The sequence below is a fragment of the Benincasa hispida genome, chromosome 7, assembly GCF_009727055.1.
Source record: "Benincasa hispida cultivar B227 chromosome 7, ASM972705v1, whole genome shotgun sequence".
In the NCBI taxonomy this organism is placed as follows: Eukaryota; Viridiplantae; Streptophyta; class Magnoliopsida; order Cucurbitales; family Cucurbitaceae; genus Benincasa; species Benincasa hispida.
This window is the reverse complement of record NC_052355.1, coordinates 1455179-1470713: the sequence shown is the minus strand read 5'-3', so window position 1 is coordinate 1470713 and position 15535 is coordinate 1455179. Positions and strand designations below refer to the sequence as shown.

Here is a 15535-nt window from a genome sequence, read left to right as displayed (position 1 = left end):
TGAATCCCGAAGGAGACACAACCCCCGGTGAATCCCGAAGGAAACACAACCCCTGGTGAATCCCAAAGGAAACACAATATCTAGTGAATCCTAATGGAAACACAATCTGGTGAATCCCAAAGGAAACACAATATCTGGTGAATCCCGAAGGAAACAAAATCTGGTGAATTCCGAAGGAAACACAATATCTGGTAAATCACGAAGGAAACACAATCTGATGAATCTCAAAGGAAACACAATATCTGGTGAGCATCTAACTAATCAGTGAGGACACTATCACAATCTCAACATCATAAGTATCACAACATGGTTCTATAACATACATATAGATCTCATCATCATGATTCTACAATGTACATATACCTCTTGTCATCCTAGTCTCATAACATACATATACATCTCATCACCATGGTTCTATAACATACATATAAATTTCTTCATCAAAGCTCTATAACATACGTATGCATCTCATCACCATGGTTCTATAACACACATATGAATTTCTTCATCATAACTCTATAACATACGTATGCATCTCATCATCATCAGATTCAGCAGGATCTCCAATAACAATAATATACTCAAATCATACTAGTATTCAAACATCTCTATGCGCAACTAGTCTTTTAAACCCTCATTTTAACAAGGCATATATATACATCAAACTATCAATATATCCTCAATAAATCATAATTATCATTGCCTGACACTAGAGCAGTTCCAGTAATCAGATTACTTACCTCGATACTAGATTCATATATCGATCCAAGCAGCAGTCTTCAATAATAAATCTTTGAATTCAATTCCCCAATGAAGCCTGAGCAATAACCACCCTCAATATTCCAATCTCCAAATTCTTCCTTCAATCAGATCTTGCTTCCAACTTTTAACATTTTTCTCTCGTAAAATTTTCAATTCATAAAGAATTTAACTCACCCCCTTCCACAATGAAATCAATTCTTGACATTAATTTCAAATTAAATTTGTATGATATGACCCCCTTCCAAAATGAAATTTATTCTTGACATTAATTTCAAATTAAATTTGTGTGATATTAAAAGTCCAATTTCATTAACTTCCCTCCGATTAAACCACTAAATTGAAACACCCCTTCCTTCCAAAATGAAATTAATTTCTGCCATTAATTTCTAAATTGAATAATTTGAAAGTTAATCCATTAATTTCCAAATTAAATAATTTCAACGTCAATTCATTAATTTCCAAATTAAATAATTTCAACATCAATAATTAAATTCCCGCAACTACACTTAAGTCCACCAAAAATGCCCTTAATTAATAAAAATTACTGTACATAAATAATAAAAAGTCAGGGTGTTACATTCTTCCCTCCTTAAAGAACTTTCGTCCTCGAAAGTTCATTCCTGAAAAAGCTCTGGGTATTGGATCTTCATCTCATCCTCTCATTCCCAAGTGGCCTCCTCAAACTGGTGATTCTGCCACGAAATCTTTACAGCTGCTATTTCCCTATTGCATAACATCTTAACCTCTCTGGTGAGAATCTGCACAGGCCTCTCTTCATAACTCAAATTTCCATTCAACCACAATGGCCCAAAGTCAACTATATGGGACGGACCTGTTACATACTTTCTTAGCATCGAAACATGGAAGACATTATGAACTGAAGAAAGTGATGGAGGCAATGCCAATTGGTAAGCTACGAGACCAATTCGCTCCAAGACCTCGAAAGGTCCAATGAACCTCAGGCTTAGCTTCCCTTTCCTTCCAAACCTCAAAACACCCTTTATAGGTGCCACCTTTAAGAACACTTTATCACCTAGTCTTAAATTTAAGGTCCTTACGTCTCACATCGACGTAGATTTTCTGTCTACTCTGAGCTGTTTGCATATGAGCCTTGATCTTCTGTATTTCCCCATTCATGGTTTGTACTAGCTCAAGTCCTAGCAATTTCCTCTCTCCTACCTCATCCCAACACACAGGAGACCTGCAGCTCTTCCCATAGAGGGCTTCAAATGGCAACATGCCAATGGTAGTCGGATATTATGCTAATTCCATCAAATGCAAGTGAGAAACTCAACTCCCTGAAAACTCTAACGCACAAATCAACATATTCTCCAATGTCTAGTTCAAGCATTCTTTCTGACCATCAGTCTTAGGTGAAAAGTTGTATTAAAATCCAATCGAGTACCCAATGCTAACTGGAGACTCTTCCAAAAACTAGATGTAAAACGAGAGTCACTGTTTGACATAGTTGAAACTAGTATCAAAAAAGGTGTGAAAACCCCTTCCATATATAACTATGAAATTTAAGATGCTGAAAACCAACAATACTTTAACACGTTCAAGCTGAGAACTATGAAAACTGTCATGAGCTTAAGACTTATCCACTAGAAACATATATCTGAACTTACCATTCTGTCACAGGGAAAACTTCATATGTGTAGTGGAGAAACTGGTCATGCTATATAATGCGTCATCTAAAGATACATACCAGAACAAATATGCTCAACTGAATACTGCTTCTACTCTAGAAGCACCAACTGTGATGTCTCACTTAGGGTCTACATGTCTGAGAATAACATTGTCTAATTAAGTCTCACATTCATGAGAAACTCATCATGAGGCTCTATACTGTCATGGGCTATAAAACTGCTTAAGCTAATCCTCATATTTTTCTTTAGCTTTAAAAAATCACATATCATTACTTAGACCCTGTTGCAGATGAGTCTATAATTCCCTCTGAAAATGAGGTTTTGAAGTCCCTAGATGCTAAAGCATCAATCAATTGATAACACATTTCCACAACCTCGTAATAACCGTAATTGATCTATGAAGTTAGTTTTTACGATAAAACCTTCTTGGTTCATAAGTCATAGCTTGAATTACTCGTACTCCCTAGAGCTAGTTAACTAATTGCCCATGCAAGAGAAAACATACTATCCTGTACTGCTCCAAACCCACCTATAGCAACTTCTTGTTATCAACTCAACTTTATTACCAGTCTATCCCTTATGCCAATGGTGATATTAGAAGATCCAACTTACTTACTTTTGTGCATATACCACTTTTGTCTACCTCAAGTTGGATTAATTTCCTTTTTCAATCAAATTTATGGTCTTGCCAGTTCATGTTTCGAAATTGCACACTATGTCAAAATCCCTTAAATCTTACTAATGCCCTCAATGGTTTACCTCTTAACTAATGAAGCATCAACATACCATGTCAATAGTTCTTGAACATTTATTGTTACTAGTAACTCCATTTTAGCTTATCCCTTCTCAACCTTTTATTAAGGTAACAGATTCTTTGTTAACACAAAGTTCCATATCGGTCACCTATGTAAGCTATCTTTCCATCCAACTCATATTCTCCTAAAATTCCACATGATAATCCGCTTATAATAACTTCTAACGAGTCACTGACCTAGCAATAGAATATAACTAGTGCATTTAAGCTAAACAAATATTTTAACGCACAACTACCATAAAACTTTTAATTGATAAGACATAAAACTTCTCTCCGATTAAACCATTAAATTGAAACACCACTTCCTTCCAAAATGAAATTAATTTCTTCCAAAATGGAATTAATTCCTACCATTAATTTCTAAATTTAATAATTTCAACGTTAATCCATTAATTTTCAAATTAAATAATTTCAATGTCAATCTACTAATTTCCAAACTAAATAATTAAATTCCCGTAATTACACTTAAATCCACCAAAAATGCCCTTAGTTAATAAAAATTACTGAAATTACATAAATAATAAAAATTCGGGGTATTGCAGATTTACTACTCAACTTCAATTTATATAATGAAAATTTTCTTTCTAAAAGCTTTAAGAGTTGTTGAAGAATAAATTATTAAAAAAATATTTGAATTAAATAAAATTAAAATCAATATATGTATAAATAATTGTGTTATGAGTAACAAAAAAATATTTTTTAAAATTAATAATAAATTCGGATTGGTTCGGGTTGATTTTGGTTATATTAGGTGAACCCATGAACCAACCCAACCCATAAAATTTTCATTTATTTGAACCCAATCTAACCCAAATGAGTTAATAACCCAACCCAAACCACACGGGTTGGGTTGGGTTGATCGGTTTTTTCGGGTCATCGGGTTTTTTGAACACCTCTACCAGAGAGGACAGTTTCACTTCTAGTTCCCGTTTCCTTCTTCAACTGATGATGGTCGCCTTCCCCACTGTGCGGCAAGTTGTGGGTTAGCAGGTGCCTTCCCTTTCCCCTTACTACCCTTCTTCTTCTTCCACTTAGAAGTGTTAGAAGTAGAAGGTGTAGACTTAGTTTCAGAGGTCGAACCTCGATTGAACTTCTTACATGATGAAGCAACATTTGCCTCACCAACCTTCTTCTCCTTGCTTTTCAGCAAGGATTGGAATGTCTGCAACTCGTTGTGGAGTGTTGTAAGGGTATAATCAACTTTGTTCAGCACAGCATTGCTGACAAAGTGTAGGAAGATTTCTGGCAACGTGTGCAGAATTATGCTAACCTTTCTGCCCTCATCGATGCGAGCCCCATTCATCTCCGCCACATTGAAGTGGACCATCATATTTAGAATGTGTTCTCGAACAGATGTACTCTTATCCATTTTGGAGTTGAAGATGCATTTCAGAGCTTCATGCTTGAGCTGTCCAGACGGTTGTCCGAACATTCCCTGCAGGGACTCCATGATCTCCCGTGCAGAGACCATAGGCTCATGCTTCTTGGCCAAAACGTCGTTCAGACTAGCCAAGATATAAGCTCGGACCTTTCATTCACTTGTGTCCATCTCTAATATGCCTCCCTAACTTTCAAGTGGCGGTCTGAGTTGGAATAGAAGGACACTCCTCCATAAAGATGAACCCCAAGTCATCGATGATCAGTATGGTAATTATCATGTTTTTCCAAACACCATTAGACAGAAACAACTCTTGTAACGGACTCTCTAACAGTCATAATTTTTCGGTCCAGAACTGTTAACCTTTAACAATTCCGCATAAGTGTTACCCTCATTTTAGCCTAGAATCATGCCCTAATGCGCCCATTGTAGGGAAAAAGCAGATTAACACAAGGACTAAAGCGACCTTATCCTATACAGGAGATCAAATAAAGAGTCGTGCAAAACTGCCATCCTTTAGGGGACACTTCTAGGGTACCTCAAGGCGATACACAAAACGTTATCCAACCTAAATGAGTACTAGACGGTGGGATATGTTGTCACATATTCCGCTCTCACTTACTATGAACATTCTTTCCATTCACCTTGGTATTGACCTACCCAAACACCATCCTTTAGTGGGACACTCCCAGGGTACTCGTACCCATGCAAATCAAAGGATCACCCTCATAGGCATAGTTCCCAACTCACTCAAGATTAAGGTCATGTTACCTATGGTCATCCTAGTGAAATGAAAGTCTCTGTCATGAATGACATTATATAACGAGACTAAATATTTGTGGTCTGGTCTTATACAAACTTCTTTGTATAGGATACCTCTGCTCATATGTCTTCACATGAATGATCAGGATCAGACTATCTGTAGCACTTTACAACACTTGTAGCATCTATAAAGCGAGTCGTACCCGTAGTTTCACCAAGATAAGGTTAATATTTTACATTCTGAAATAGGAATATTTTGTGTGTTACTCTCAACATAGGAACATACATCACTTACTAATTTTTCTTCAGTTTCAACCAGATTTATCGTTACTTTTTCAATTTCAACCTGATTTACTTTCTATTTTCTTTTCTGATCCTCTTCTAGTTTCATACACTGATTTTTCAAGTGAACTTTCTTGCGACAGTAAAAAGCATTCTAACTTTTTATTCCTATTTTTCCATTTTTTATTACTACTACTCGACCCATCATTTTCAGAGTCTATCATGCCTTTACATTTAGTCACTGCTAAAGCTAAACCTAAAGAAACCGTGAGGTCCACAGTGGAAGTGAGATCGTTCCCAATTTCGTTTTTCACACAACTAAATACAATAAACATATAATTATGAATATACAGATAATTTATAGCATACTTATAGATAAAAAAGAGGAAGAAGGGTTAGGAATTAACTTACCCTTGAAGAACAACTTCTTCACGAAAGCCTACTCTCCAGTTATGATCAATCACGAATCAGAAAGCCCTCAACGGCACCACAAAAGCAACCTCCATATTCTCCGTAGGGGAAGAGAAATCTCAGAAGTGTGTGGGCTTCAAGTTTTGGGAGAGGGAGAAAGTCTTTATTTTGGAGAGAGGATTTTTTCTTCTGTGTATTCCTTTTTCAAAATCATAAAGAGAACATCTGTTAGAACTATCAAAAGACAGAGGAAGAAGATGTATAATATATAACCTCCCCTACCACTATTCATTGAGAAATAATTAAGGGGAGGGAGTTGTACCTCCCTCCCTTTAGTTTTGAAATTTAAATTTAAATTAAAATAAATTTAATTTAAATAATAATTATTTTCATAAGAATAAGGCATAAACTTAGTTCCAGAGGTTGAATCTCTAAAGAACTTCTTAGAGGACGAGGCAACATTTGCCTCTCCCTTCTGTTCCTGGAAAGTTTCCAGCTCATTAAGCAAAGTGGTCAGGTTGTAGTGAATCATGTTCATAACAACATTATGATAGATTGCAGGAAACTTTTAGGTAAAGTTTCCAAGATGAAGCTAACATGTTGGCTTCATTGATGAAAGACTCATTCATCTCTACTACGTTAAAGTGGACCATCATGTTGAGAACGTGTTCTCGAACAAATGTCCCTTCTTGCATACGGGCATTGAAGATGTATTTAAGAGCATCATGCTTGAGCTGCCCAGACGCTGTCTCTTATACACATCTAGATGTGTATAAGAGACAGGTTGAGAACATGTTCTCGAACAAATGTCCCTTCTTGCATACGGGCATTGAAGATGTATTTAAGAGCATCATGCTTGAGCTGAGCGAACGGTTGTCCAGACATTCCCTACAGGGACTCCATGATCACATCAGCAATGATGATGGGCTCATACTTCTTGACCAAAACTTTAGAAAGACTTGTCAAGATATACGTTCAAGCCTTTTCATTTACCCGTACCCAGCGCTCGTATGCCTCTCGAACATTTCGAGCGAAATTTTGAGCTGGTATTGGAGGAGATTCCTCCATTAAGACATCTCAGGTCATCAATGATTAGAACTGTGTCAACCATTTTTCCCTAGGTGATATAATTATCACCTATTAACTTATCAGTAGTGAGCATGTTTAATGTAGCGGAAGTCATTTTGTAAATTTTTGCTTAAACATACAAACCATTACCCAATTTAAAAACCAATCAAATTTAACGAATTAACTTAATGCATCCTATATGACATCTATTTTACAATGAAGTTTAAGTAAGGCAAACTGATCAGGTATCCCTTCACTGAAATGAGACCATTTCAACCAATATACAGAACAACTCCTTGTTCCTGTAAATATCAGTTACTATTTTCCATCCATAAATTTTTAACTAGCTTAACATTTCCTTGTAAGTGTAACCTCTCATCTTAGATTCTAGAGTTTCGCCCCAATCAGCCAACCATAGGGAAAATTTGATTGGAGGAAAAATTAAAGCAATCCTATTCGTTTATGAAGTTTGAGTAAAGAATTGTGTAAATTCCATCCATAGAGGGACACAAAAAAAAAAGTGCTTCGAAACCAAGTATGAAAATTTACTACAAACTAATGAGAGAGACCGAGGGATGTGTTGACACACATCCCGCTCTGTCTTACTATAAATACTCTCTCCATTCACCTTGGTATTAACCTATACAAACACCACCCGTAGGAGGACACAAGCGAAGGTGCCTTGAGGCAAAGTATAGATCTCACGGTGTGAACTATGAGTGAGAAATGTGAAAAGAAAAAATGAAGTATCGTATACCCATTTTCCCCCCACTAAGGGTTTTACCAAGGTTTAATTTAACTGAGAAAAATACAGCTACTTATTTTTACTAAGTGATTGCTTAAATTTGTCCAAAAGTAACACTTACTTTGTATAGTTTAAAAAACTTTGATTAATGTTTATTAAACAATTTAATAAACTTTAATCAACAATTACATGCTTGTAGCAAATTTATTTAATTCACCTTTCTAGGTTAGTGCCCCGATAGAGGTGCTCCATTTCTATCAACTTAAATACCCCAAATCAGAACTAACCTTAGACAAAAGGCCCCATATAGATATGTTTGCTACAAATTTAATCTTTTAATTAAAACTAATTTAATCCTATTAAACTGATTAAAACATTAAACTAATTTCTAATCTCGTTAGAAATTTTTTGATTTTAAGTCTATGTGAATCATATTTTAAAAATATTTTAAAATTGATTTGAACCTAAGTTTGCATGCAATTCTGAATTATTGATTTTAATTTCTAATATCATTTAATGATAACAATTATAAAATAAACGAAACAAATTAAAATCATACATTACATTTACTGACATACTTAATAAAAGTATAATATTTATAAGATTATCTAAAATAGTGTCATGCTTCATGCAATTACCATTTCATTACTTAACATACATAACCATTACAAACCAAAGTAATGAAATAAAATAATAACATTCATACATACATCCAACTATATATTATAACTCTTATAATATAAATGATGCATGACAATATTATTATGCATGCAAATATATATTATAACACTTATATTATATGATGCATGAGCATGCTATAAAATTAAATCATGCAACTATATATTGTAACATTTATAATATAAATGATATATGAATAATGCATTACCTATGGTGGGATTTTACTATATGGCATACATTATGACATATAATTAAAAATAAATCATACATCAAATGCATAATTTAAACAACAATTTATGGAACAAGATTTGACTCCTAAACAATTAATTAAATTTATATAATATTTATATTAACTTAGTTAATAAAAAAAAAACTAACTATTACATAAATAATAGCTTAATTGGTTCAAAAAAGGCAAACTAAACCTTGAACCACATGAACTAGACCGCCCAAAACCCGAACCATCTGCGAACTACTCGAACCAAATGCAAACCAGCTGAGCCACAAACCGAACCGCGCGTGAACCAAGAAAGAATTTCCGCCTCGTAGCGTTACAAGCTATGAAAAATGTTTCGTTCGTCTCATCGCAATGTTGCAATGCTAGGGCACAGTGTTGCAATTCTAAGGCACAATGTTACAATGCTACTATATAGTCGTCCACTGTACAATTGCAATTTACTTTGTTTCTTCTCCGATTTAGGCCTCGTTTTTCTCCAGAAAATCACCGAAATCAACACGAACGACTGAAGACTTTAATAATACAGACTCGATTGCAATTAATGCCCAAAAACAAAGGTTCTTACAAACCAAATATGTAAAATTAAAGCATAAAATCTAAAAACCAATCCTGAAATTATGCACAATTACAAACCATTCATTCCATACAAATTCATCAACATGAATCAAGAATACACAATGCAACCAACCAAGAAACTAAATTTTAATTCTAGAAAATTAAAAATTGGACCAAGAACCCCACTTTGTTATCAATTAAAAAAGAAGGAAGAAGGGTTAGGGATTAACTTACCCTTGAAGAACAACTTCTTCACGAAAGCCTCCTCTCCGGTCATGATCAATCACGAATTAAAAGGCCATCAATGAGGACACCATTGCAAAAGCAACCTCCGTATTCTCTATAGCGGAAGAGAATTCTCAGGAGTGTGTGCGATCTGAATTTTAGGAGAAGGAGAATTTTTTTTTTCTTGAGAGAAGAATTTTTTTCCTGTGTATTTCTTTTTCAAAATCACAGAGAGAACTTCTGATAGAACCATCAGAAGAAGACAGGAGAAGAAGATGAATAATATGTAACCTTCCTTACCATGATTCATTGAGAGATAATTAAGGGGAGGGAGTTGTAACTCCCTCCCTTTAATTTTGAAATTTAAATTAAAATTGAAATAAATAATAATTATATATATATATAGCTAACTTATTATATGTATATATAACTATATGTTATATCAAATATAAAACATAATCTATAGTTTTTATATTGTATCAAATATAATATATCTATAGTTTTTATTTCTCTCGATAATACATGACATTTAATATAAATCACATTTATACTAAATTAAATTATATGAATCTCATCCATATAATTAGTATTTAAATCATATTCAAATATTTAATTCCTCCTAAAATAAACTTTATATTATAATGTATCAAATACATTATATTAATTATATCATATATAATTAAGTTAAATTAATTATATCACGTATAATTAATTCCCTCAATTAATTTGAACATTTCAAATTAATCTAAAATTAATTCTCAATAATCCCAGTTGAGCTATAAATGGGACCTTATGGACCTCTAGATTGAAGTCCCAACGGTTTTCGGATAATTAATTAAATTTCTTTAATTAAATTATCCAACATCTATTATCTGTCGGTCACTTAACTAAAGATTGACAGTTACACTCTTCGTAACCAGTCAACTATGCGATGACCCTTCACAAATTGCTCGTAAGTACAGCTGGGTCAAAATTACCGTTTTTCCCCTATAGTTACATCTAACTTCTTAAGTATCACTGATTCCTTTAATAAACAATAAGTCATAGTCTAACTATGACGAAACCCCTATCAAGCCAAGAGAGAGTGTGGTATCACATTGTTCAAGCCCTAGAATCAGCCTTTAAGGGAACAATTTATCTACTTACCTCGACATTAAGGAATGAGTGAATTCCGTCTTGCATAGCTGTGTTCCCAGTTCCTCAATCAGACAAATCCCTAAAATGGTAGGCTTATTGAGTTGGAGATCTAACCACTTTCACCCTTACAAATCAAAGGACTACCGTCATAAGCAAGAGTTCACAACTCATTCAGGATTCAGGTCATGTCACCTATGGTTATCCTGGTGAAATGTAAGTCTCCACTATTAACGATGTTATATAAAGAGACTATTCATTTCGTGGTCTGATTATATACAAACCCCTTTATATAGAATACCCGCTCACATGTCTATATGAACTATTAGGATCAGATCATTTGTAGCATTTTCAACAATTGTAATATCTACAAAGCGGGTCCTATTCGTAGTGTCATCAGGATAAGGTATCTAGTCTTATCTATCTACTATAGACCATTTAGGTTATCACTTAAGCATGATCCATCTGTATATCTCTATTGTTGGAATACAGAAACAAGCAGCGGAAGAAAACAGGATCATTGAACATTTTATTTTCATAATTTTGACATCAAAATAAGCATGTTCATAGAGTATCAAGTTGGTTTCAAGAAACATATACTTTTGAAGAATTCCTTCAATCCAAGCTGCTTCTCACGAATTCTCAGCTCTAAATCTTCAATGATCCACCAAGAAAATTTTTCTACTATTCTCAGCCTTAATTTTGAGTGATGGAACTAAAAAATGGAGTGAATTTGTGAAGGGAATAGAATGGGTATCAGGTGAAGGAGAAGAACTCAGCAAAAAAAAAAAATTCAATTCTCTCTCCTTTTCATCAGCAAATTTTGAGAGTTTTATGTATTATCTTCATGCAAGCACTTGCAATGCCCCTTCAATTGGACAACATAAAGTGGGATAGGTGGTTTAAAAGTGAAGAAACACCTTCCTTTTGATGAATTTTGGATGCTTCCACTAACAATATAATGTTCAATTTAAATTCTTATTTTAATTAATTCCAAATTAACTAATACTTATTTAATTGATTGAAAATTAATTAGATTCAAAATTTCAAAAATTCAATTTCTCAAATTGAATAAAAAATGACAATTAATCTGATTTTAATTAATTAAACATATTTAATTAAATAAATAACAATTTAATATCAAATATTAAATTAATCACACACCTAATATTTAAACATGAATCCTATTAATGTAATTAATATTTAAATCAATATTTAAATATTATAAAGTCTCCAATTTCGTTTAATTTCGATAAATTCAATGTTAATTAACTATATCAAATATAATTATACAAATCCTAATTTGAATTTGAACTATTCAAATTCAATTTGAACACTTTAAATTGATGTCATTCCAAATTCATTCAATTTATTAATTCGAGGTGTTCATGTTTTACGAGCTAGTAGAGGAATCTTATGAACCTACAGATCATGAACTCTAACAATTTGAGATTAATTGGCTAAAACTCTTTAGACCAAATTAATCAATATTCGTTAACTATAAAGTCACACTACTATAGCTCGATAGTTGCATTCTCCTCACTGTAGATATATTTGTGTCCACTTGATTTAACCATAATCAGTAAGCAACCCTTCACATGTTGTTCTTCTTAATAACGGCTGGGTCAAATGCTATTTTACCCCCGAAATTACGTCTTGCTCCTTAAGTTCTACCGATCCTCTAATGAACAATTGGTTTGTGATCTAATCAATAAACCAGATCCCTTTCGGGCCAATGAGAGGATGGAGCCCCTTGTTCAAGACCTGGATTAGCACTTAAGAGAACAACCTTCCTTTTATTCCTTAAATCGTATACGTGTGAATTCCATCTTGCAGAACTATGTCTCCAGTTATCTATCCGATCTTATCCCCAAAATGGGAGGCTTATAGAGCAGTGATACTGGATTACTCTCACCTATACAGATCAAAGGATAATCTCGAATAAAGAGGAGTTCATAGTTAGCTTAGGATTAAGATCGAGTTACCAAGGTCATCTAAGCAAAATAGTAAGTCTTAAACAGCAAACAACGTTATAAAGTAAGAGTGACTTATTTTTTGGTCTGATCTTAGTAAACTCATTGCATAGGACGCCCTCATTCATCATGTCAATACATGAACAAATTAGGCTCACCTTGTTTGTAGCACCTTACAACAAATTGTAACAACTACAGTGTGGGCCGCATCCAATAGTGTTACCAGAATAAGACACCCAACCTTATTCGTATACTATATATCATTTTGACTATTTGCTCGAACTTGATCCATTTTTATGTCTTCACATAAAGTTCAAGTATTCATATAATAGCCATGGATCTTAGTTTATTGGATTTAGTCTTTACAAGTGCGGTTTACATATTCAATAACAACTTTTTTAAAGAAATGTTAAATAACATCTTTATTGATAATAGAAAATGTTTAAAACTGCGAGTTTTAGGACATACAACTCAACATCTACATGCATGTTTAAGCTACAGAAGATAACCTTGGATGTTAGTTTATTGGTTTTGTGGGTTAATGCTACTAAATGTGGAATAAAATATCGCATATTTTATTAAATAAATAAATCGTTTGTACATTACAATTACAAATTATAGGACGCATGAGATTTAGGCCATCAACCCCAACAGAACCTATAGCAGATTCTTTACTACTATTTTTCCTACAAATTTCTTCAAATATAGCTAAATCACAAATCCCTGAAAACTTTAAAATGTTGTCCTAAATTGAATAAGACACCACAGATTTTAACTTATTAATTAAAGTGGTAACCTCATTAATAAAAGAATTAATAGAATCATCCTCTGCCATCTGCATGTTGAAATACTTCTTAAAAAGATAAGTCGTACTATTGACAGATGGTTTCTCATACCTGTTTGTAAGCAATTCCATCTACTTCACTGCATTAGTCTCATCGGCTACAGGATTAACAACAATCATTGATAAAGACATTCTGATGATTGCAACTGCTTCTTCATTCAGGTTCTCCCAATCTTCATCTGAAATCCCTTTCGGTTTCTCCTTTGATACCTTAGGAAGTTTCTTATAAGTTAACAAATCCTTAACCTACATCTTCCAATGTCCAAAATTTTTTGATATCAAATTTCATGATTCACTCAATACCTCTTGGCTTTGATAATCCCATGACTCCTGAACCAAAAAGTTCTTATACCAATTATTAAGGACAACTGACACAATGTCCCTAAAATGTTGGACATCCCGTACTACAAAAAAGGATAGTTCATACTTTTTTTAGCACATTTCAGAGGGGAAAGGAATGCTCTGATCTTCAATGATAAGGAAGGGGAAGCTGCTCGATCCTATTCCTCGATGAGATTCACGAAATCTTCAAACAAGAGAAAGTAGAGAAACACTCAAGATTTGGAAATAATAGATCCTAACTGAAATCATGTGGGACCTCATGCATATATGTATGTTACATGAAATATTAAAATCAAAATTTTAATCATCTTTTCCTTTCCATAGTTATTGACTGCATGAAATTGATGTAAGTGCAGAAGATCTAAGTAACATGAAATTGATGTACTTAGATAAATCTTGGTGGGTATGTAATTGATTCACCCTCATATATAAAATTGGTGAGCCAGATTTAAGGGTCAATGTATATGAAATTGATGTACATTGAGTTTATTGTTTGAGATGATGCACATCCAGTAGAAAGGAAACATGGTGAATATTAAATAAGCAATGTTTTAGGTCCCACTAGTTCAGAATATTAAGTTCATATTGCATGTGTTTTCATAGCCTAACCCCAGTAGTGGAGTTACTTGTTGAGTATTTTATATACTCACTATTTCATATAATATTTTTTTAGGTAAAGGAAAAAATATATCAGACACATGATGAAGAGTTCGGTTGGAGGTGTCGTATGGGATTCGTGTTTATGCTTCCACTCAATGCCATTTTTTAAGAAGTTTTAAATGTTTTTAATTTAAATATTTTTATTTTTCAATGTTTTAGGGATCCCAAATCAAATATTGTTTTATTATTCAATATAGATTATTTTTTGGCAAAATGGCCAACTATTTTGAGTTTTTTTTAAAATTGCATGCATGATAGTAATGGCCCCAATTAGAGATCTTGAAAAATCGGATCATTACAACTTCTTGCTTTTTTTTTTTTTGGATCGAGTATTTATTGAGGCATCATGGACTCTAAAACCATATTAGATAGACATAGAGTTCCTTCTCAGAACGGCCAATTAGTATTAATAGAGAAGTAACCCACATGTATGTTATAAAGATTGTGAAGTATTTCCATCTTTCTAACATATGATCCTTAACATGTTCCCTCAAGATGATACTTCTTTACTAGATTCACTATTCATTATATAAAACCTAGTATAAGCTTGATTATCACTCAATGCACAAAAGGTGAGAGATTTTCAAGTAGAAATTTTAAAATAACAGATTCAATAAAAAATGTATTTTGAAAATAAAATGTCGATATCGAGAGAATTATTGAGCTTTCAATTGCATAAAAAGGACAAAATTATCTTTTAGCCTAAGTTTTGCATTTAATTTCTATTTTGTCTCTAAGGTCTAAAATGTAACATTATTTTTAGTTTGTAAGTTTGGAGTTTGATTTCAATTTAGTCTCTAGATTTCAAAATATTACAATTATTTGAGGTTTTTGTTTTGTTTTAATCTAGTCAATAAATTTTAAGATTTAAACTTTTAAACTTAAAATTTTGCTAATAATACTCACATTAATGTTTGTGTTAATGTCTAGCAATTGATTTAAAATAATTATGGACTAAAATTTTAAAAATTAATTTGAATAGTGAAGAAAAAAGTAATAACACTTAATTAATTAT

General features: G+C 33.1%; 1 protein-coding gene across 1 annotated transcript; it reads right to left on the bottom strand.

Moving 5' to 3' along the window:
• Positions 1-1421: 1421 nt before the first annotated feature.
• Positions 1422-2001, bottom strand: LOC120081620. Its single transcript, XM_039036648.1, has 2 exons — positions 1828-2001; positions 1422-1775 (listed from the first exon to the last, which is right to left on the bottom strand). The coding sequence occupies exons 1-2, from the start codon at positions 1999-2001 to the stop codon at positions 1422-1424; spliced, it is 528 nt and encodes a 175-aa protein (XP_038892576.1).
• Between the last annotated feature and the right edge of the window lie 13534 nt (positions 2002-15535).

Excerpts from the sequence above, each read along its gene's own strand:
- LOC120081620 (XM_039036648.1), bottom strand. The coding sequence starts at position 2,001 with ATGTTGCCATTTGAAGCCCTCTATGGGAAGAGCTGCAGGTCTCCTGTG. Across the intron at positions 1,776-1,827 it reads GACAGAAAATCTACGTCGAT|GTGGCACCTATAAAGGGTGT; the intron begins GTGAGACGTAAG and ends GTGTTCTTAAAG.